At 38.7% G+C, this 23,381-nt stretch overlaps 1 protein-coding gene across 5 annotated transcripts in view; it reads right to left on the reverse strand.

The window, feature by feature from the left end:
- CEP295 (centrosomal protein 295) overlaps positions 1-23,381 on the reverse strand; it is an 86,578-nt gene that overhangs the window by 35,464 nt on the left and 27,733 nt on the right. For 4 of the 5 annotated variants that reach the window (XM_067568281.1, XM_067568259.1, XM_067568264.1 and 1 more), the window contains exons 2-14: positions 23,013-23,146; positions 21,415-21,615; positions 19,503-19,627; positions 18,604-18,697; positions 16,645-16,758; positions 15,533-15,673; positions 11,907-12,090; positions 11,489-11,662; positions 10,472-10,696; positions 8,478-8,584; positions 2,299-2,508; positions 1,377-1,474; positions 189-1,266 (exon numbers count right to left, since the gene is read on the reverse strand). In XM_067568281.1, the coding sequence (XP_067424382.1) occupies positions 189-1,266; positions 1,377-1,474; positions 2,299-2,508; positions 8,478-8,584; positions 10,472-10,696; positions 11,489-11,662; positions 11,907-12,090; positions 15,533-15,673; positions 16,645-16,758; positions 18,604-18,697; positions 19,503-19,627; positions 21,415-21,615; positions 23,013-23,132 (2,871 nt within the window). In that variant the 5' untranslated portion in view covers positions 23,133-23,146. The remainder of the gene's footprint in view (positions 1-188; positions 1,267-1,376; positions 1,475-2,298; positions 2,509-8,477; positions 8,585-10,471; positions 10,697-11,488; positions 11,663-11,906; positions 12,091-15,532; positions 15,674-16,644; positions 16,759-18,603; positions 18,698-19,502; positions 19,628-21,414; positions 21,616-23,012; positions 23,147-23,381) is intronic. The other variant, XM_067568272.1, reaches the window with a different exon arrangement.

Here is a 23,381-nt window from a genome sequence, read left to right on the forward strand (position 1 = left end):
CTAACAGAACCCCTTATTACAGATCACAAAGGCCACAGATCACTAGTTTGGGTCAGTTTTAGTAAAGGACAAACGCACACCCTCTAAGTCTGCATACTACGTAGGGAAATCTGCTAATTTGCAAAGTCTGTTCTGTAACCCGACACCTACTAGCAGACAACTCATTATGTTACATTTACAAAACATACCTGCCTGTTAAGAAAATCCTTCAAAGCCTCTTGTTGTCTCTGCATCTGTTCCTTCAATTTAGTCTGCTTACGTAAAAGCAATTCTTCCTGCATTCTCTGTCTAGAAAGAAGAGCTTCTCTCTGTACATCCAGTTGCTCTTGCAGTTCTTTCAAATGGTCTTGTTGAGCTTGAATGCTCTCTGAAGAAGCTAGCACGCTCTCTCTCAACTTTAGTATATTGGAATAATTTAACAAAGATGCACCTCCATTTTTGGATGCCAAGAACTCCTTAATCGCCCCAGTCTCAGGTTCAAAAGTTGTCTTTATGCCACTCTCTGCAGGTACCTGCTGGTATTCTGAAGAATCAAATAATGCAGCCTGAGCTAGAGACCCCTCTGCTGCTGGCATATCAAGACCTATAAACTGGGGCTGTTTTTGTGCTTCTGTCTCTATTAGTAGATTTGACATCTTCGAAGATATTACTGACTTTTTATCAAGATCCAGGATTCTTGAAGGCACAGATGATTCTTCTGCAGGCAATGTTAAACTGACCTGTTGTATCTGTGCCTCTGTTTGCATCATAACTGAAGTATCTTGTGAAGTCATCATGATTGACCCCAGCAGCTTCTGGGATTCTGACAACTCTCTGACCTGATTATCAGAAGTACCCAATATTTCTATCTGTTCTTGCAAAGAGTAACTCTGTTGTGGTAACTGAAATTGCCTTTGCTCCAACTGTGAGGAATCTATAGATTGTACCTGTCCACTAGACCCCATGTTATGCCTTTGTTCTTCGTCTCTCTGTTCAAATGGCTTTTCCAACATGAAATGTATTCTTGAATGTGTGGTTAATGGCTGAGCATACTCTTGTACATGAACTTGTGCAGGTGACTGATAAACTGGATAATCTCTATGAAGTACTGCAGCTCCATGCATTTGTAAAACTGATTCACAGCTAGTAGGTTTTAAGTTAATAAACCTTGACTGCAATGTAATCACAGAGTCTAATGGTGTAGAAATAGATGGATATCTTTGCTTCAGTTTATTCTGATATTCCTGCAACTGTTTTCTGGCTTCGTCAACTGACTGTTTGTGCAATCTAAACAGAACAAAAACATTTATTTCCTATATACCATGAAGAACAGCTTTCAATTACAAAATAATTCCAACAATCCACTCAAGATATTAATTTTACATGGGGAAAAGTACCTGTTTTGCTGTAGAAGACGTTGTTGATAGTTACGAATCATCTGTATATTATTTTCCTCTTTAGAACTGCTAGTTTCTGGCACTGCAGCAGTTTCATTCTAACAGGAAACAAATTGTTTAGGTGGGAAAATTCAAACAATGCATATAAAACATATTACAGTAAGATTAATGCTAGGCACCATGTTCACTCTTACTCTTAAGCCAGCAGAAACCATTCCTCCCAATGTTTTTTTGGAGTGCATGAAATTTCAGCCTGAGGCAGTAGAGCTGGGGTGCCATCTCCTGGAGCAGTTGATCTAAGGCTACAGTCTCCCCTGCCAAATTGGTATTACCGGTACATGCTAGCACATTGTGGAAGTTAATGCTACTCATAGTTGATCTGCAGCTTATTTCAGAGAGGTACAGGGGTCCAGCCCACAGACTAGGAGAACAATAACTGCATTTAAAGTGGGAACGGGGGCCAGGAAAGAAGATGCCTCAAGATCACTTAAAAGCAACAATTAGACCATGCCCTTTCCACATCCTCATTCACCTCCCCCTCCTCCTGAGGGTGATAATGTTTGGGGTTTCTGTATAATTAAAAAAGGCTTCTCCCCCCACCCAAGTCTTTCCTTTTTCCCATGCATTTCTGCACAGAAGGAAATGATATGGCTCATTGCACAACTTATGCACAGAACCCAAGTCATGTAGCTAACATTTTCTAGCCTCTATGATAAATATCCTACTATCCTGCAGAAATAAACCAATACCCAAAATCTACGGATGTCAAGTGAATCAGTGCTTACACTTACCACAAATGCATTTTGAGTCTAGAAAATCCCGCCTCACGGCACACAAGTTGAAAATAAAGTTTAAACAGTTATTCCAATTTAGCAATGGGAACGAGCTCTCTGAATGGAGATACAAAGTGCTCTTACTTTACCTTGTGTTCCACTTCACTCTGTTGGTTCATAATTGGCTCAAAACTCAGCTGTGAGTTTTGAGCTCTCTCCTCTTGCTCTCTTTCCCTTATTTCTGCCAGCTGAGCCTGCATTTGGACCTGCAGGAAGTCTGCCTCTAAGCGTATTCTCTTTTCTTCAATTTGCTTAAGCAAAGTTAGTTGCTGCTGTTTTTGTTGCTCTATTCGCTCTATCTGTCACAGAGAAATTACAGAGATTCTCCAGAATTAAAATGACAGAAGCATAAAACATAGTTAAATCTTATGTCCCAAATCACTGGCAGTGAAACCTACACTACAATAGGCAATCTCTATTGACCTCTAAAAGTAGCCCCAAAGTTTACAGTATAATTTTACTTGATTTTGACTGGAGAACAGATTCTTATTGTCCGTTTGGTGGTTGCTTTAAGTAAAATTTCATTGTACAGGGCTATATTACATATTGCTTACAATAGTTACTCTCAAATTAATAAAATTGATAAAATACAAGTGGTCTATTCATTTCAGTTCTATTGACAATTTTCATGAGGGAGGGGCAGAACAAAGTCCCCATCTTGCAACTCAATTCAGAATAAGTGTATTTTGCAGTTCTATACTGCTTTTCATCAAAGATTCTCCACACATTTTGCTAACATTAATATAAGTCTCACAATATCTCTGAAATAGCTAATAGATACAAAGCATAAATTGCACTTCACAACCCTCTGAAGTGGCTTATTTTTTTCCCCTAGGGATTTATTATGCAGAAGTCTCTGCAGTATCTGGGAACAATAGCAGCCCAAAACACCTTGCGATAGGTAACGAAGGATACAGAATCTATTTGAAATTTTTACTCTTATAGAACATACCACAAGATCTTTACTGATCACGGTCACATTCCGGGGTGCAATCCAGACCAATGAGGTGCTGCATCACCACCTGCCCTGCAACCTTGGGCGCCTCACAATGCTTTGCTGCTGTATCTCACAAACGGTATGACAGTCACACCCTGAATATCTATGTATGGCTACAGTCTCAGTCCAGCAACATTGACCCAGCAGCCTTGTTAGCAAAACACCAGCCATACTCTGGCTTCCAGCAGCCCTGGTTACTACTTGCAGGGTGGCCCCAACACACTTCCAGTGCCAAATTTTCCCCAAAATATGTGTTCTGCATTGTCCAGCCCTATCCTGAGCAACTGGTATATTAGAGGTCCATTCTAATCATGCCCCCATCAGGGGTAGATATGCAACAGTTTGCTACTGTAACTGGAATTACCCAAACATTTCAATTTAAACACAACACTGGATTAATTTTGATAAAAAAAATAAAACAAGTTTAATTACAAACAAAGATTAAGTGAGTACAAGTGTAAGGTATTGAAGTCAGCAATGGTTACAAGTGAATTAAAGATAAAAAAACACTCTCTAGTAGCCAGAACTTAAACTAGACTTGGTCCAAGGTAAAATCCTTAACCACATGTTCCCATTGCTGACCCAATTCTCAGGTCAGGAACACCCAAAGTCAAAAGGCTGGTTCCTTTGTCATTTTAGGTGAAAGAGAGAGGTAGAAAAATAGGGAATAGAAAGAAAGACAACCTGGGGTGTTTTTGCTCCTCATCACTTTTGTAGTCCATTCACCCTTTGAAATGCATTTTCCTAAGCGTTATCCCTAAATAAAATTCCTTCCAGCTGTGAGAACAGAGACATGGAATCTTCATGGTGAAAGGTTTCATGTTGTTGCTTGCTAAAATGCAGATTGATATGTTTCTATCCCCCTTTATTGCCAAAGAATGGCCACTTGATCAATTATTGCCAATCAACTTTGATGACTCTGGGTTAGAGGTGTCAGGTTATCCTTTGTCTTTGAGAAACTGGTTTACCTCCTCCTGCTTTCTTAAGGACCCTGTTTACTACTTATACATAAACTGAGATAAACAAAGGAATGTGTGTGTTTAGGACAGACCTGTTTAGCAACTTTTGCCTAAACAGAGCTGTGGGTTTCAGCATGCGCTATCATCATCATACAGTGGGAATTCATAACTTTACATATAATGTTGCTACATATATTTCACCATGACATTATTGATCAGCAAGTTATTAGTTTTCAAAAGTACCTCACAAGACAGAGTTTGTACAAAGATTATTACTGGAGTGCAGGGTGTGAACACAGGCACTTTCAGTCAAAATCACATCTGACAGATAGCACCTCCAGCAGTATGCATTTGCCCCTGACAACATACTCATTCAATAAAAATAATTCAACTACCTAAATCTTGGTGTTCCTGAGAAGTCTCCAATATAAACACTGAATCTATCAGACTCTGTTTAGTGAGACATATGACATGACTGGTCTGTTTGCAATTATACTAGACATCTGGGATAAGGCTGAAAAAAAGGATGATCAGGGAAAGGTGAAAGCAGGGCAGGTGGGATAGAACAGTGCCCTGATTTCAGGTGACAAATCTGAGGAACTTTCCCAGATTGAGACATCAGTAAATAGAGAAGGTTTTGGAACAAACAGATTAAACAAACAGTAATAAGCAGTGATCCTAGAAATCTGTTCGCCACAGAAAAAGGCAGAATTTGCGTTTTACAGAGACACTTCAGTTTTAATATTTTGTGAAAAAATAAAAACATAGTGGAACCCCGAATATCCATTCTAATTAGTACCAGGGCCAGACTGGATAAAGAACGGTTGCTTACCTCATAACTTGTTCTTCTAAATTGGGAATGGACATGAGCAACACATCTCCGTGTGTGTGTTCACCACATGCACCGGTAATTTTTTTCCGTTAGTGGTACCGGTACCAGCCGGTTCTAGCGCCCCCTGCAGCGGCGTGCATATCTGCCCACATATAGGCACTGCCAGTTCCCTCTGCCTCTCAGTTCCTTTTTGCTGGAACTCCAACTGAGGGGAAGAAGGGCAGGTGTGGAATGGACATGAGCCACACAGCTCGAAGAACAAGAGTTTCGAGGAAAGGAACCGTTCTTTCTTCAAGTGTTTGCTCATGTCCATTCCCAATTTAGGTGACTCACCAGCAGTGTCTCCAGAGGAGGGTAGGAGTTCATGGACATGACCCTTGAAGCACTGCTTTACCAAAGTCGGCGTTGTCCCGGGCTTGCTGTGTCAAGGCATAGTGGGACGCAAACGTATGCACGGATGACCAGGTAGCTGCCCTGCAGATGTCCAATATAGGGACATGCGCTTGGAAGGCCACAGATGATGCTTGCGCTCTCGTTGAGTGGGCTGTCGAGGACACCGGAAGCACGACTCCAGCCTGCTCATAACAGACCCGGATGCAGGCCATGATCCACTTAGAAAGATGCTGCAAGGAAACCGGTAGGTCCTTCATCCGGTCTGCAACCGCCATGAAGAGCTGAGTAGAGCAATGGAAGGACTTCATCCTATCAATATAAAGCGCCAGGGCCCTCCTCACGTTGAGAGCGTGCAAGCATCTCTCTTCACTGGAGTTGTGCGGGTTGGGGCAGAAAACAGGCAGGAAGATCTCCTGATTCAGGTGAAAATGGGAGACCACCTTAGATAAAAAGGCCGGATGTGGTCGTAGCAGGACCTTGTCTTCAAAGAACACAGTGTATGGTGACTCCACCGTTAAAGTCCTGACCTCAAGTCCGCCAGGCAAGTGTCTGATAGCAACCAGGAAGGTGATCTTCCATGACAGGCATGTAAGGGAGCACAAGGCCAATGGCTCGAAGGGCGGTCCGGTAAATCTGGAAAGGACCAAGTTTAAGTCCCACTGAGGAGAAGGCTCCCTTATCAGCGGGAAAAGCCCTTCCAGCCCTTTGAGGAATCTAGTCATACCATGAGAGAAACCTGTTCTACCTTCCACCAAGGGGTGAAAAGCCAATATGGCTACCACATGGACCTTGATTGATGAGAAGGCCAATCCCTCTTGTTTGAAATGGAACAGATACTCCAGGATCGTAGGGATTGATGTCTCCATCGGAGACAAGCGATATTTGGTCACCCAGCAGGTGAAGCGCTTCCACTTGGCCCTATAAGCATATCTGGTCGACGGCTTTCTGCTCTGAACCTGGGCTCAATAGGCCTGTTCCTCCTGGTTCAGCCATGGAGCATCCAAGCCGTCAAGTGTAGGGAGGCGCAGGGTTTAAACCCTGGGGAACAGGGCATGCCCCGACCATGCGAATCTAACCACTAAAAAACTAGAACTGTAACGAACAAGTAACTATATATACTAAAAAATGAAGAATAGACCACTAGGGAGATGAGAGAAACTTGCGAAGGCTAGAGCGTTCCAGCACCATCACTGGTGGCAAGAAGGAACTGAGAGGAAGGGGGAGCCTATATGTGGGCGCATGTGCGCTGCTGCAGGGGGACGCTAGAGCCGGCTGGTACGGGTACCACTAAGGGAAAAAAGGGTTTCCGGCACCAGTGCATGTGGCAAGCACACACACCTAAATTGGGAATGGACATGAGCAATCACCTGAAGAAGAATAAAAAATTCTGATAATCAGGAGAATAGTTTAGGCTCTGATTGGCAGCCCTGGATGGCGGGGCTCTGGCTGGCAGCTAAAAATAATATATCAATAAAACATTGTGTTCAACTGATACTTATATATATTGTGACACGGGAAACTGAAGTTCAGCATTTCATTTTAATCACGGAAAAATATGGATTTTTGGTTGTTTTTTTTTAAAATCAGAGAATTTTGTGTTTATCATGGAAATCTAGGATTCCTTATATCAGCTTCTGTACCAGATGACCGGAGGATAGCTAACATGACATCAATTTTTTAAAAAAGGCTCCAGAGGTGATCATTGGCAATTACAAGCTTAAACTTCAGTACCAGGCAAATTGGTTGAAACTATAGTAAAGAATAGAATCAGACATAAATGAATGCAATTTGTGGGGGAAGACTGAATACAATTTTTTTGAAGGGAAAAATCACACCTCACCAATCTCTTAAATTCTCTGAGAGGAAGTGTCAATAAACATGTGGACAAGGATGATCCACTGAATACTATATACTTGGATTTTCCAAAGCCTTTGACAAGGTTCCTTGCCAAAGGCTCTTAAGCAAAAGTAGGCAGCCATGGGATAAGAGGAAAGGTCCTCTCATGAATTAGTAACTGGTTAAAAGGCAAGAAACAAAGGGTAGGAATAAATGGTCAGTTTTCTTTAATGGAGAAAGGTAAATATTGGTGTCCTCCAGGGATCTCTACTGGCACCATATTGTTCAACATACTCAAATGATCTGGAAAAAGGGGTAAACAGTGAGGTGGCAAAGTTGGCAGATGATAAAAAATTAATCAGGATAGTTAAGTCCAAAGCAGGCTGTGAAGTTACGAAGCGATTTCACAAACTGGGTAACCGGGCGATAAAACAGCAGATTAAATGCAATGTTGATAAATGCAAAGTAAATGCAAAGCTGACAGACTATTAGGAACCATTAAGAAAGGGAAAGATAAAATAACAGAAAAATGCCACTATATAAATTCATGGTACATCCACACTTTGAATACTATAAGCAGTTCTGGTCGTCCCATCTCATAAAAGATATATTAGAACTGAAAAAAGTACAAAAAAGAGCAACAAAAATGATTAGGGGTATGTACAGCTTCCATATGAGGAGAAATTAAAAAGACTGGGACGATTCATCTTAGAAAAGATGCGACTTGGGGGGAGGGGGATATGATATAAATCTAAAATCATGAATGGTGTGGAAAAATGGAATAAGGAACTGTTATTTAACCCTTCACATAACACAAGAAGCGGTGATCACCCAATAGGTAGCAGGTTTAAAAACATACATAAGGAAGTACTTCTTCACATAATGCACAGTCAACCTGCAGAACTCATTGCCGAGTGATGTGACATCCAAAAGTATAAGTGGGTTAAAAAAAGAATTAGGTAAGTTCATTGAGGATAGGTCGATCAATGGCTGTTAGCCAAGATGGTTAGGAACAGACCCCTATGCTATGTGTGTCCCTAAACTTCTGACTGCCAGAAGCTGCGATTGGTTGACAGGGGCATGGATGACTTGATAAATTGCCCTGTTCTGTTCATTGTCTCTGAAGCATCTGCCACTGTCCACTGTCAGAAGACAGGATACCGGATGGACCATTGATCTGACCCAATATGGCCATTCTTATGTTCGAAGTAAAGCACATTTTAAAGAATCCTGAGAAGTTAAAAAAAATACCTGCTTTTGTCTCTCTGCTTCAGTTCTAATTTTGGCTGCTTGTTCTTGAGGGTGGATTAGGATGGAATTTCCAGCTACAACAGTATGCTCCAACGTTTCTGGAGATTCTAAAAGATATGCATATATTTAACAGATAGCACAATCAGGAATATTACTCATATCAGGGCTTAGAAACTACTAGCCAGAACACTAAATTTAGGTATCATGGGTCAACACAATGTTTCAGCTATGGGAGGGTTTCCCTAATTGAGTCTAAGGAAAACACCCTAGTGCAGCGGTTCTCAACCTTTTTTTCCCCCGAGTACCACTCGGGCCAGGTACAGTCAGGTCAAGTACCACTTGACCCGACTGTACGCGACCCGAGTACCACTCGGGAAAAAAAAGGGAGGTGACTTGCGGCGGGGTTTCGTGGCGGCGACGGGAGGGATTTCCAGCGGGGTTTCGCGGCGGCGGGGAGAGACGGGTGGCGGGGTTTCGCGGCGGAAACAATGCCCACCACCGAAACCCTTCCGCCGTTTCCCCAATTTTCGGCAGCAGAGTTTCGCAGGGGCGGGTGGGAGGGCCCATCCGGCAGCGGCGGATTCAGCGCCGCGCGTACCACCCAGCCCTCCGGTAAGTACCACCAGTGGTACGCGTACCACCGGTTGAGAACCCCTGCCCTAGTGAGAAGTTCCTCCGCAATCCCCACTGGCTTGTGGAAAAGAGGGAATTGGCACCTCCCAATTCCACCTAGTCCCTAAATCTTGCTGAGGGGCCCCATCTTTTATATGTGTTATGGTTTAATGGCAATTTCTAAGATGGAGAGCTTCATCCGCTTTCTCCCTGTCACTGTCCCGCAAGATGCAGGGGGATGGGGAAGAGGCTTCTCTTCCTCCAGTCACCCTCCTGAAGCAGTATTCTCACTCTCCACCCCACTATCTTCCTAGCTGCTAAAAAAGAGCAGCAAGCGTCTCACTTTTTTTCCTTCCCCAAATTCATTCATAGCTTTCTGCAACAGATCACTGAAATCCCATCAGGATTTGTTTTCACTGCCTGCTTTTGTCAAAATTCTCTAAATCTTCAATGAGCTACTGAAAAAGCAACAGTAGCAGGTCTTGGGTCTCTGCTGCGAGAACGAGGAGGTGTAGAGGCAGCACTGCTAGGTAAGGACAGAAGAGACTCTTCTGATGCACTCTCAGGCAGAAGAGTTTTAAGCCTCTGATTCTACCTTCTCAGCATCCCAAAGGAAGATCATTCACTTACCACTAGCTCTGAATGTTAATGAGAAAAGGTTTCCTGCTCCCCTCTAGCAAGTGTATTTTTCACACCTTGCAGATGATGTAATAAATCACCACACACGTTTTAATGGCAAAGCCAGCCCCAAAATTTCAGGGAAAGACTTATCGATTTTAACAATGACATTATAGCAAATGCATTCACAAACAATTAAAATTTTAATATGGTAAAATTACTTGATCATTTACTTTGCCTAATGGTTAGACTCTAAAAACCAGTCACATGCACTAACCCAATGACATCCCAGAAGCAAATGGGAGATCAACAAATTGCTGCAAAATGATGATTACAAACCAAGCAGTAAACTCAGTCTATTTCAGGTTAAAGGTAATTCAAAAGAAGCTATTGAATCCAGGAACAAGTGCCATTCCAATTTATTGGTGTTTGATATTTAGCACACCAAGAAATATGGGAGAAAGTAATTTCAGCCTCCAAGGAAGTTTTTTTTTTTTTTTTAATTCAGAAATAGACCAATAGTAAAATTTTCAAAAAAGTGACTAAGTCTCATAGAAAGTCAAAAGGTCTTAAACAGAGTCACTTAGCCACTTTTTATCCCAAATCTCCAAGTCTAGATCAAACAAAATGAACAGAACAAAACATTTCAGGCTATTCACTAAATAATTCTTATGGGAAAAGCAGTATTCACAGCTCTGCCCAGCCAGGACCTCTTTGCTCTCAAAATACATTTAATTTTAGTTGGAGAGCTACACAATGCTTACCTATGGCTTCAGAGACTGAATCAGCATGTTGTTCATGTCCAGGTGCTGAATCACACAATCGTCTCTCTTCACTAGCAAGTGTTCCTGACTCAATTGTCTCAATTTCACTTTGAATCTCTGCTTCACATTTTGAAGTCCACTGGTCTTTTTGGCTCCGGATCTTATTTAGCAATTTTTTTAAGACCAGTTTTGATTGTGGTTGGGGAGCCATTCCCATTTCATGATCTAGGAGGAACACAGACCCCAAACTATTAAAAAAAGGTATAAGAACAAGACAAAACATGGTACACATTATGTTCAGTTACTTCTTACATAACAAAGTCATCGACTGTAAACAAAATCATCCGAGTAAAATATTTACCTTGGCAAAATTTGTTTTCGTTAACCCAATAACTTAACTGTCTGATGGGGAATAAAGACAGGCTCTCAACACAGATATCTTAAAGCACCTTTTCAAAACATTTATAATGTTCATGTATTAGAGTCAACATGCAATTTCACAAGTCATGCAACTGCTCAGGATAGTTCTCAGAGTGCTACTCAACACAGTTCATTGGATCAAGACATAAAAAGGGAGAGTTCACTTTTTCATTTGAAGTTCGTATTTATTATACTCCAATCTCTGGAATGGAAAGTATCAAAAGCCACTAATGATGCAAAGATATTTCATATCTATAATATTTAATATCTAAAGCTACCAAAATACTTCAATAACTAATCTACATTCAACTTAAACTACACAAAGCTATGATTCCCAAAGGCACTGTAACTCATTCCCTTTGTAAATATGTAGTATAAATTCATTAGTTCTTATTTCCAGCTGTTAAAATTAATTAAAAACAAATGAAGATACCATGATTTCTGGTATTCAATGTACTTTGTTTTAAACTCACTTCTACATTTTCCCAAATTCCTGTACAAAAACATTACCCACCCCTCCTTTTTCCTACGGTACATCTGAAGGACTTAAATAATGAAGTATACCCAATACAAGAGCTAAACTTGAAAGTTTCTTACTCTCTGGTTCACTAGGGTGCTGGGCTTCCTCTTCCGTCACCTTATCCAATTTTGGTTGAGTCTCACATGCAAAATCTGGCTCCAAGGAAATATCCAGGTCATTATCTTGAGATCGATCAGAGGGAATTGGCAAAGGTTGTGGCTCGAGGTGCAAAATCATGTCTCCTTTCATTTCTAAATAAAAGAAAAGAAATGAAGCCATGTGAAATAGAATACATGACTATCTGTAATCTGAATAAAACTACTTTAAATTGCAAGACCAATGTCACCACAAAAGAAACTCCCCAACAGTTCCAAATTAAATGGTTCATTCAAAATCTTACTCCAAAACTTTGTTTCAAATTACATCTCCTACTACAAAGATCTTTTTAATAGTATATGTTGACAGCTGCTCACTTAATCTTTCAAAATAGCTTACTCCTGTCTCCATTGTACATATCTTCAAAGGCAAACTCCAGCTCCCTCTGCCAGTCTTCTTTAATTTCCATGCGTCTGTATGCAGGTTCGAACAGCTGTGGTGGCATCTGTGCCACAATCTGTCTTCTCCGTGCCAGGTCCATATTTTGCATCTGTTCAAGCTCTTTCATTAGTCTTTCCCGGTCCTTCAAGTAGCAAAGTAATCAATTAACAGTTTAGCATTCATATCCAGACAGTTTGACTAATCAGCACTAATAAAACACTTTCATTTAGCTACCATGAGGTTTGTTTAATGTTTGCTTCATACGTCATACAAAATTCCTGAGTTTAAATATACACACACACACCACTTCTGAAAATATACCAATCGAGATAACCTACACACATTTATTGGTATAGAGAGTTATTAATAGCACTGAAGGGTCAGCTACAATGTTAAAAAGAAGATCAGAAAATGTACTTGTAGATCAACTTTTCCACATATAGGAGAACTAAGTTTTCTATTTTATGGAATAAAAAATTGAGTCCTTGTTAGGTTGCTGATCTGCAAAGGATTTTTTTTTTTTTTTTTGGGTGAAGATTAGACTAGTACTCTTTTTGCATTGTGATTTGTAAGAGAAGCTCTGAAAGTCTTATTTTAAATATTTTCCCTTCTATTTTATACCTTAGAAATATCAGCAAAGTCAATTTTGATCTTCCCTAGTTTTGCTGGATGATTTGTTGTGTATCTTGTAAGATATAGATAGACAGACACATATACAAATATATCTCATTAGCTCTCATACCTTAGCTGAAAGATTGGGAGTACTGAATATTTAAGGAAGACTTCTTTTCTCCAAAATGTTAGTCAACTTAAACAAAAACCAGGAAGTTACAACAGTGACTAAAAGGTTCCTTTCTTAAAAGCTCAACTTTCAATCATCTCTTGTGACGTAATTTGTCTAATTCTCTAGTCAACCTCAGATCTTTGTGCTAAATAGAAGCAGAATCGCTAACAAAATAAAAAAACCAAAAATGTTTTAAGAAAACGTTTCAGCCTTCTCAAATTATAAAGAAACAAGAGAGGCAAAAGTCCAATTTTAACTCCGTGCTAAGCACTCATCTGCAGCTGAAGTCAATGAGATGCAGTTACTCAGAACCTTATATAACTCAAGTTGGGTAGCCAATCAACATGGCTACAAACTTAGTGGACACTTTTGCATATGTTGGCCTTAATCTGTCTCTGTGCCTTCATTCACCATTTATATAATGAAGATAACTTCTTATGAGAGGGGAGAGATTATCTTCGTAACTCCCCTTAATCTTTCTGAAGCACTCAGATACTTCGGCACCACAGAATAGTCATAAAGCAATTAACAATTCTGCATTCACTGCAAGGCTTGGATGGTATACAATAAATAAGGCATAAGTCCATTTACCGGAAGATAGTAAAATATCAAAACCTCTGCTTTATCGCTATATACTTAATGAGGTGCAGGGGTTCTGTGGAAAAAAAGCAGTTGGCACCTTAGATATACCGTATTTCCCCATGTATAAGACGCACCTTTTTTCGAAAAATTTGGGGTCTAAAAACTGGGTGCGTCTTATACAGTGGTTGTAGATTTTTTTTACCGTAATACATTTTTTTTCAAATTTCAGGCCCCAAAATTAAGGTGCGTCTTATACATGGGAGCGTTTTATACATGGGGAAATACGGGTAACTTATTTATATCACAAACATAACCCACCACTAGCAAGCAAATTAAATTTAAAAACTTAAATCCCTCTCCCCATACAGTAATTCCTCAGCCCTAAAGTTCCCCCTGCCCCACTTTCAAAAGTCTGGGGGGAAAAAAAAGATGAACTCTGCAACCTATTCGGAATGTCAAAAGATCAGAGTATTTTGTATCAAGGGAGAAATGAATTCCAAAATGGTAGGACTTTCTCTGGAAACACCCAACCAACAACCCCTTTTCATTTATATCAACGGACTCCAGCCCTAAGCATCGTTTGTCTTACCTATGACCGTATGGGACATGGGTTAGAATGGGAAGAAACTCATTTACCTGGTCACTAAAATCAATTTAAACCTAAGCTTTCGTAGGTAAAGTTTGTACATTTCTACTAAAAGAAATTTTCAGATTTCTTCACCTGTAAAGTGAAGATAATTACCTTCTTCCCAGCTGATATTTTGTGGATTAAATCTCATCAGTCATGCTGCCTCTAAAGAATTCTAGGTTAAAAGTACATAGTTTGCAATCACCTTTAATATGCACAATTAAAAATCACTGTCATCTTTCATAAAATTAGGAGAGGATGGGGGCAAAGTGTCCTGTATTCAGAATATATGTTTTAACTTTAGAACCACCTAGTTATTCACACTCACTTCTGGGTACTGTTGAGTACTATATCATCAGTGATGTAATAAACACATTTAAATACCTAAATGGGGATGGGAAAGACCTTATCAAATTAGATGTCAACTTCCAAAGCCAGGCATTTCACTATTACTTAATATAAAGCATAGTTCATTTTTAAGTGTTTAAAAGAACTGTATTTTGCCTAAAATTAAATGTTTCAATATATAGTTTTTAAAATTCATTTGGCATTGAAGCTAGAATTAAGGTAGGAACAAAGACTGATAATAAGGTCTTAAATATGGCTTTTGTAGATGTCAAGTAAAAATCTGAAACATGCCTATGTGATCACTCCTTCATTAAAATTTAATCCAAATTTGAAGAAAATTAGTATAATAGTTTTAATGTTATAAATGTTAAAATTTAGCAAACAAACTTTTTAAAGATCACTAAAGGAACCAGAACAGTTCTTAGAGCACTGGGAGAGATGGATGGAGGTTCTGAAATGCTTAAGCTTTGAATCTGCCTAAATTGAACCTGCTGTTTGACTACTTTAATGACTTAGACCACTTTAAGCAGTTTATTCACACTGTAGGACTTCAGTTAAAAACCCTTTACATTAAAGAGGCAGCGGTGTTCAAGATCAAGCCAAATAGTTCTGAAGCAAATAATTCAGAAGCATACTAGCAGAGTCTGCAAACTTTGCAAAATTAATAGCTCAAAATTCTCACCACTTTTTATTTTAAAATTAGTCTCAGGCATTATTTACTATGCATATATGTTTGAATGTGCGCAATTTTGGTCAGAAAAAATAAGTCAATTTAAAAAACAAAATTTCCATTTCCATTTCTTATACACACAGTGGATTTCGACATCTCTTTTCCAATGTTTGCAACTCAAGATACTGCATCTAACCAAAAACCTTTTTATTTAAAAAAAAAAAAAAAAAAAAAAAAAAATTATTGAGTATTTGAAAGCTTGCTATATCTGGTTGTGTAAAATTTTGGCATTATCCACAAAACATGAACTATCTGCCAATCCCTTTCATTTTAATGACTAAGAATTGCTTCTTACTTTCTGAACTTTCTGACTGCAGGGCTGAGCAAAATGAGAAGAGTTTTCTTTTAAGGATATGCATTTTGAAAACATCCATTATTCCACGGTCTTTCCTGAAGTCAGCATTTTCTAATTCAAACCAATTCATTTAGACTCCAGTTTCTCACGGTTTTTTTTTTTATTGCTGATCATTTTGACATTATGAATTACAGTGTACTATTTCTACTTTGCTTACTTGTGCCAAATGGACCATCTTCAAGGCATGATTTCCTCTTAGATGTGCTTTTTCAAGCTGTTCTTTCCTATCTCTCTCTTCCTCTTTATGTAGTTGGTCCAACCGCTTTGCTTCCTCCTCAGCTACTAACCGAGCATCTGGCTGGTAGTCAATTAATAACAATTTAAACATCACAAAAAAACTGTACAGACTCAGAATATAGCTGACAATAAATAAATAATTCCATAGCCAAGAATTCAGCCAAACTACTTTAAAAAATAGTTATGAATGGCTATACACTTGACCTGTAATATATATAACTCTCAGTTGAAGCAGCACAAAATTGTTTTGAAAGTCTTTTGAAAAAGGCACATGTACATAGTGACGTATAATCGTCTTATTTTGAGATGTCAAATTGTTCTAGTTTCAAGTGTTATTGTGGAAAATCCCTTATAAAATGTTTATAGTAGCTTGGCTACAACAAAAACACACCCAAGCTTTTTAATTCAAAACAAAGCATAATGCTGAATACAGACAGTGTGCTAAACATTTTATTTCATTTTAGTCTACACAATTTTGTATTTTATAAACAGAAAAAACAGAAGTTTTCCCAGACTCCTACGGAAAATAAACACACTGTGAGTTTTGCAAAGAGCCCACTGAAATCTGGCCACTGGGAGTTGAAAAAGGTTAACATGAAAACTAAAAGCCCATAGAGAAGGATACAAAGGTAACAAAGGGGAAAAACATTTTCCAAGTTTCACATATGGAACAAACTCTGATGCATCTGCTCTTAGTTTTTAGGCCCCGATCCTTCAAACATTTAACATACCTGGGTAACTTTAGGCAAGCAAGCAGTCCCACTGAACATAATGGGACTACTCAAGTGGGTAAGTATTTCCAGGATTGAGACCCGAACGCATAAAAGCACAATGTATGGTGTTACAAGTCACCACCATTTGAAATCAAACTAGTTTACATGTCTTCATTTTAATTGTTATACCAACTCCTAGATTTTTTTAAACAAGTTTTGGGAAACTAATACCAGTTGCCACAGATTTAAAATCCTTAGATGCAGTACAATAGTATTGATATAGGAGAGAGACACCGTAGGCGTATTTGAAATCAGTCACCTGCTCAGTGTCTGTTTCTCTATCCACATACGGTTCAGAAAGATGGTGATGAGTAACAGAAAAACCGTCAGCATTATAGACTTTCACCATAGGAATTCTTTTCACGTCGAAGTTCTAAAAAGCAGAAAGTACAAAGAATCAGTTACTTGGCCAGAGGCATTGTTTTCCATGATGATCTAAACGGAGCATAAATAAATGATTTGCACACTCAGGCTGGCTAGTAATGTATGGTACAGCCAAAGTGAAAATGACCTGTGCTGACAATTTAAAACTTTACATAGATATAAATTATTTACAAACCACATTAATACAAGGTGTATAGGGCGGTTTAATGACAGAGAGTCTAACAGCCCAAGGCAAATGCCTCCACACCAACTGTCATTAATCTTAAGGACATACTTCCAATTTTGAACAGTATTACTTTCATTTAAAAGTGCTTGGTTTTTAATGTACTTATACAGACCACAGTTACAACAGCTCTCACAACGCAGGACAACTACAGCTACACAATATACTTTCAAACAAAGAAAAAGTAAAATCTCACAAACGCACTCAACTGCAGATTTCATTTACAAATGCTTAAGGCTATGTCTACACTGACAGCGGAAAATTCACCGCTGTCAGATTGATTTATCCAGATTGATTGAGTGGAAGTGGAGACCCTAAAGTTTCCATTAGGGGTTTACAATCCCTCAAAAAAATTCACTCTGCTCTGGCACACTGATTTTGGAGGCAACAATTTTTGCAATTTAACAAAATACAATGTAAGCCATTTTTAAGAGTGCTGAAATCAAGAGTTTACCAATTTAAAACAATTTGTTGTGTTTCTATAAGTACCATAACAGTTTTTCAAAGGAAAACCTTGTGGCCCCAACAGTCCCCCCCATCCCACCCACTAAGATCTCAGTCCAGCACACATTTGCTCCATTTTCCACTGAAGTCAACTGGATTGTATTTACAGCCAAGCATGTGCATAAGTGCTTTGTTGGATCAAGGCCCAAATTATTCACATCTAAAAGCCACTGCCATGAACGTAATTTCTTAGGCTTTCATACACTTTATGATAACATATTGTGATCCTTCAATATCAGAAGTGGATACACTGTCAACAGGTATATTGAGAGAGCTAACAGCAGGCACAGTTTTGAAAGAGACTTGTTTCTTCAATATTAAAACGGTTCGCAATAAATAGCATTGTTCAATTCCATATAAAATTAAATAGAAACATATTTAATATAAATTCACCACAAGATTAAAAATATGTTTAATGTTATTTTTCAAACTGAGGCCCAATTCTACAATACAGATGAACCTCTACACTGCACAAAAGCGACAGATCAGACAATGGAGCTCCATGTGGGTGTACACACAAAGTTACAGAAGGATCAAGTCCTAGTTTTCATCCACTTTTCTAAACCACTGGTTTTAACAAAATGAATGGTTCTAACATATAGTCTGTATTCCATATTCCACAAGTGTAACAAAGAAAATGTGAAAACAGCTAAAGAAAAAAAAAAAAAAAAAAAACTAACAATCTTGTAGCTCAGCTACAGGTGCAAACCACAGTATCACATTATTACATCATAACAGGAGATTGGGGTTCTGTATGTATTTTGAAGGAAGAGCATTAAAACTAATTTAATTTGTCTTAATGGTAAAAAAGATTGAAACAGCTCATCAAGAGAATCAGATCTCACACTCACCAAATAAAACCTCACCATCAATAACCAAACTAACTACTAAAAACAAAAACAAAAAAACAATCTAGTGACAAGGAGTATGTTTGTGCCTAAAATTAATTGTTTAATTTCCATCTGAATAATCTTTGATGCATTGTTGCAACTTACAACATGCAAATAGTGATTTCAGAAGTTAGGCTTCCAGAAGACAGAATGAAGCCACAGTAACGCTTCTATTTCACCCTGAAATTATCACCATCCCCACATATTGGATACTCACCTCAAAAGGATGGGGTGGAGGCAGTGGCAGGCTTGCAATTTTGGCAGCTCTCTCTTTTTCCATATACAACGCATGCTTACGTGCATTTGTTCGCCTTGGGCAAAAAAAGAGAATGGTTAGGAAGAAAAAATTGTTCAAACAGGAATATTAGTGCTGTGTAAAAATCAAAGGTAAATCTAAAAATTTATTGTAGTTATTTTTATGTATCCTTGTAATAACTCTCAAGGGGTGAGTGAACAGAAGTAATTTGATCACAGAGAATGGGCAACTGAAAATGAAAGGCAGCAACGAAATAATGCAGGTGTTCAAAAAGGGACCAGAATTGCAGAGAGCACATCTTCTAAACAAAATCAATCTCCTTTTCAAATAAGTTTCCTGAATATCAGTGAGTTGCATATATCACTTTGGTCAGCTCACTTTAATTTTTCAGGTGTACACAAACTTACCTACAAGGCCTCATCTCTGCTCTAGTAGTACTACCTTGCATATTGTTTATTTGTTCATGCCTGTTCAAACTGTAACTCATTGGCTGAGAATGCTAAGAAGCATGACAGCCAGTGACAAATGTGGTGGATTTTATGAAGTGGATATCTTGTCCATCAGGAACTAGAACGAAATCAACTCATTTAATATATGTCACTGAACAGCTGGGCTGAAACAAGTGATGAGGGTGAAAGGCCCTTCATCCCATTGATAGTTCCCTAAGCTATCCAGTACGTGACCATTTTATCTCCTTGTTTCTCAAGCTAGAATTCTTATCAAACTCCACAACTTCATCAAGAACGACATGCAATTCCTAAACTACAAACATGCTGAATAAGAAGTCTCAAAGTTCCTGCATTTCACCCTTTATGCACTATAATCCGCATTTTTAAGAAAAATAAATTACCACTGTATACCATGTTTGCACTCTCAACAATTTTTCTTTTTGGTTTTTCTGCTCTTTCAGGGCTTCCTTATGTCTCTTCTCTGCTCTTTGTTTCCTTTCTTCTGCTTGCTTTGCCAGAGCCACCAAATCAGGTTCCTTTGCAATGAAATGTAATTAATGTTATAAACACTTCACTCAGATTCTATTTACTTGTAATACTATCAACTGACAATTCAAGTTAAGCATTACTGCTGACAAATAGCAATTTACCAGATAGTATAGAAATGCATCATTGTGTTTAATCCTACAAGAATCAAAATAATCTGGATAATCACTTACTCTCTGCTGCTATCCTTATTCTCTCTGTTAGTACCAATAGGAACAAGTTTGCCACAGTCCCCACCCCTACCATTTATTGAACCAATATGAACAGCTTAGCTTCCCTCTGCATCTACTCTGACTGCTAGCTTCACATATTGGAAGCAAGAATTGGAATTTTTCAAAATATCCATTTCATACCAAAGTGATACTGGCATTTCAAAGAACCATTACCACAATTTATCAACAATGTAATATTTTAGCAAAAACTCATTACAATGCCACATCCCTTCTGTACCTCCTTTCCCACTGTTGCCAATTACTTGGGCTATATAAACAGTAATTCCATCCTTGGTAATTAGTTGCCCCCTCTTATTATACTGCATTTCTACAGCACATTCCATCCTAGGATATTAAAGCACTTCAGTAGCAATTAAGTCTCAACACGAAGTGAAATATAAAAAGGGGATCATGCTACTTTACCTAAGTGGAAAAAATGAGGCAGGGGTTAAGTGACTTATCAAAGGTCATGCAGAAAATCTGAAACAGAGTTAGGTCTCCTAACTTCTAGGGTATGTCTACAAAGCAACTGGACACCTGCAGCTGGTCCATGCCAGCCAACTTGGGCTGGTGGGGCTGTTTCATTGCTGTGTAGACTTCTGGGCTTGGGCTGGAGCCTGAACTCTGTGACCCTCCCACCCTGCAGGCTCTTAGAACCTGGAAGTCTACAAACGAAACAGTCCTGCAGCCCAAGCCCTGCCCGAGTTAGCTGGCAAAGGCCAGCTGCATTTGTCTAGTTCCCGTGTACACATACATCTAATCCCATGCTTTAACTCCATGATAATCCTTTCTCTCTATAAAACCTGATCCAAAGTCACTGAAGTCACTGGAGAGATTTTCCTTGACTTCAGTGAACTCTGAATTTGTTCCAGGGTAAGCAAAAAGGAAAAACAATCATGTTTTTGTGAAAATAGTTTACAACCATAGATGGGACTGTGACATAACCCCAACGCAGAAAGCCACATAAGGCCCTCTGTTGCCACTAAAAGGAACTGTGTGGATTTTTGTAAAGATTTTCGTAAAGATTTTCATATACATTCACATGTATGTTTTAGAAAAGATGTAAGAGTATAGTTGTAGAACAGTTTTCTTGGTAGGTATCTGGGATGACTACGTTTGCACAAAAAGCAAACAATCACCCAAACACATATCAGTAAAACTTTTATACTATCACACACCATCATGTGTTTTGTTTATGCCACATTTTAGACACTTTTCTTCTGAAGTTTGCCTAACAGATTACATTTCTGAATCAGGCCAGTTGTCTATCTAGTTTAGTATCCTGTCTGACAGTGAGCAACAAAACATGTCTATAGTTCCACACATTATGCCTTATCTCATGTATACATGTTTGTGTATGATGGTATATAGATGTATGTCAATATTTTTGCCAAGTTTTCTAATGGGTGGTTTTTTTGATTTTTTTTTTTTTTGGAACGTATCACTTCAGGCATTATGAGTGCAAGGTCAGAAACATGTAAGCCATGATCTTTACAATTCTAGTACAGTAAGTATTTTCTGAAAGCCTTGACTATGACATAATACCAAATGACTTGTATACTTACATTTTCCTTTGCCTGTCTATGTCCCTCTCCCACAGCTCTTAAACTCGATAGATAAAGTTCTTCCAAGGCTTTAATCTTCTGATTTTGCGCTTTCCACCACTCTGCCTTCAGTTCCTCTGCCAACTGATGTAGCTGCTCATCTCTCCTCTGCTTTACTTCTTGTCTTATCTGCAGGGCAATGTACCTCTCCTGCTCTCTAACCTGAACAAGTAAATGATGTTTTAAAGTGACTTACCAGAGTTTACTTTTGTAGCAGACCCTTAACCAACTTGCTAGTGACTCTTTCAGTCTCATCCACCTTACTGACTACTTAAATCAAGCTAACTGCTTTTTAAGCATACATGGTATACTCCAACGTGCCATTTTCTCCCTTTTCCAAACTAAAACGCTTAAATAAATGTTCAAGACTAAGCATTAACAGCCATAACTCAGTGACACATTAAATATCCTTCTCTCCATACAAAAGTCACCTCAGTCGACAGAGGGAGTTAAGAGGCTAGCACCCAGGTCTCACCTGCTGTTACGACATACCCCTGCCAAATCAGGGAGTACTGCTGAATATAAGATGTGTTATTTGTAAAGTTTTACGGATAAACAGGAAAAGAAAGTCTCTTGCCCAAAAGACTACACAATCTAAACAGACAATGTACAAGGGAGGAGGAAACAGCATTTTTTTAAAAAGAAAGTTAAGAGGGTGGACAGGTAATAAGAAGATAGGTTGTGAAGAACTTTAAAGGCGAGTGGCTTACATTTCCTCTGTAACAAGAGGAGCCAATAATGGAATTTAAAAAGGGGTCAGACACAGAGCAGTAGTTAAAAGTAGACATAATTTAAAGGCAGCATTTTGGACAGATTGAAGAGGGACAAAATGAGAATCCAGAAAACCAAAGATGGGAAGGTTGCAGTAGATGAGGAATGAAATAAGAGTAGGAGAGCAGTATATAAGGAGAGAAAGAAGTATATTTTGAAGATGTTACATAGGAAAAAAATTACAGGATTTATCAGCCACATGGATGTAAAGAGAGGAGTTCACAATTTTACATTAAGGCAGCAAGCTGTGGTAAATGGACAATCATAGAATCCCCTCAAAGGTGACCAAGGAGAAAAGGGAAGTTTAGGTGGAAAGCAGAGAAGTTCAGTTTTATTCATGTTTAGTTTGATTTGGCAGTGCATCATCCAGAAGGGATATCTAAAAGGCAGTCAGGGATAGAAGTCTGCATGGAAGCGATATCTCGAGAACAGAGAGATATATCTAAGTGGTCACTGTCAACATAGAGGTGGTAGCTGAAGAGGTACATTCAGATGTGATTTTTCAGGAATAAACGTAGAGGAAGGAAAGGACCAAGGACGGAGCCCAATGGGGCACTGGCAAAGAGCAGTGAAGAGAGAAGCCACCACAGCAGATGCAATGAAAAGATTGGTAAGATGAAAAATGGAACCATTTCACAAACAAACTTTCTGGGCAAAACCCAATATTCTGTTATCAAACTACAAATGTTGTTGTGCGACAGTACTGTTTAAAGAAGTGTATTTCTAAACTGTATATTTTTCTTCTTCAATCATCTAAATGAAAACTATTGGTGACAATGCAGACATACCTGCTGCAGCCTTAGTCGTCGTCGTCTTTCATATTCTTCTTTCAAAAGTAAAGCTTCTTCATTAGGACTAAGCCTCAGTCTCCCACCTTTAGTCACTTTTCTTTTCATCTTTGCATACATTGAATATTTGACTTCTGTACCATAAAAACATTAGAGAACAAAGCAAATGCCATGTATTTAAAAATATTTACAAGAAATCAAAGATCTCAGTACAATCCTAAAAATCTACAAAGATATTCATGAATTGGGTATGGAATTGTTCATATGTGTTGTATTCTTTGCCAAAAAACCCAATGGTATTAAGCATAAGTCTTTGCTACAAAGCTTACAATCAAATTTATTCATCACTTAAGGCACTAAACCTGCAGT

The sequence above is a fragment of the Emydura macquarii genome, unplaced genomic scaffold (assembly GCF_026122565.2).
Source record: "Emydura macquarii macquarii isolate MOO-44397 ecotype Brisbane River unplaced genomic scaffold, CSIRO-AGI_Emac_v2 contig_318, whole genome shotgun sequence".
Lineage (NCBI taxonomy): Eukaryota > Metazoa > Chordata > Testudines > Chelidae > Emydura > Emydura macquarii.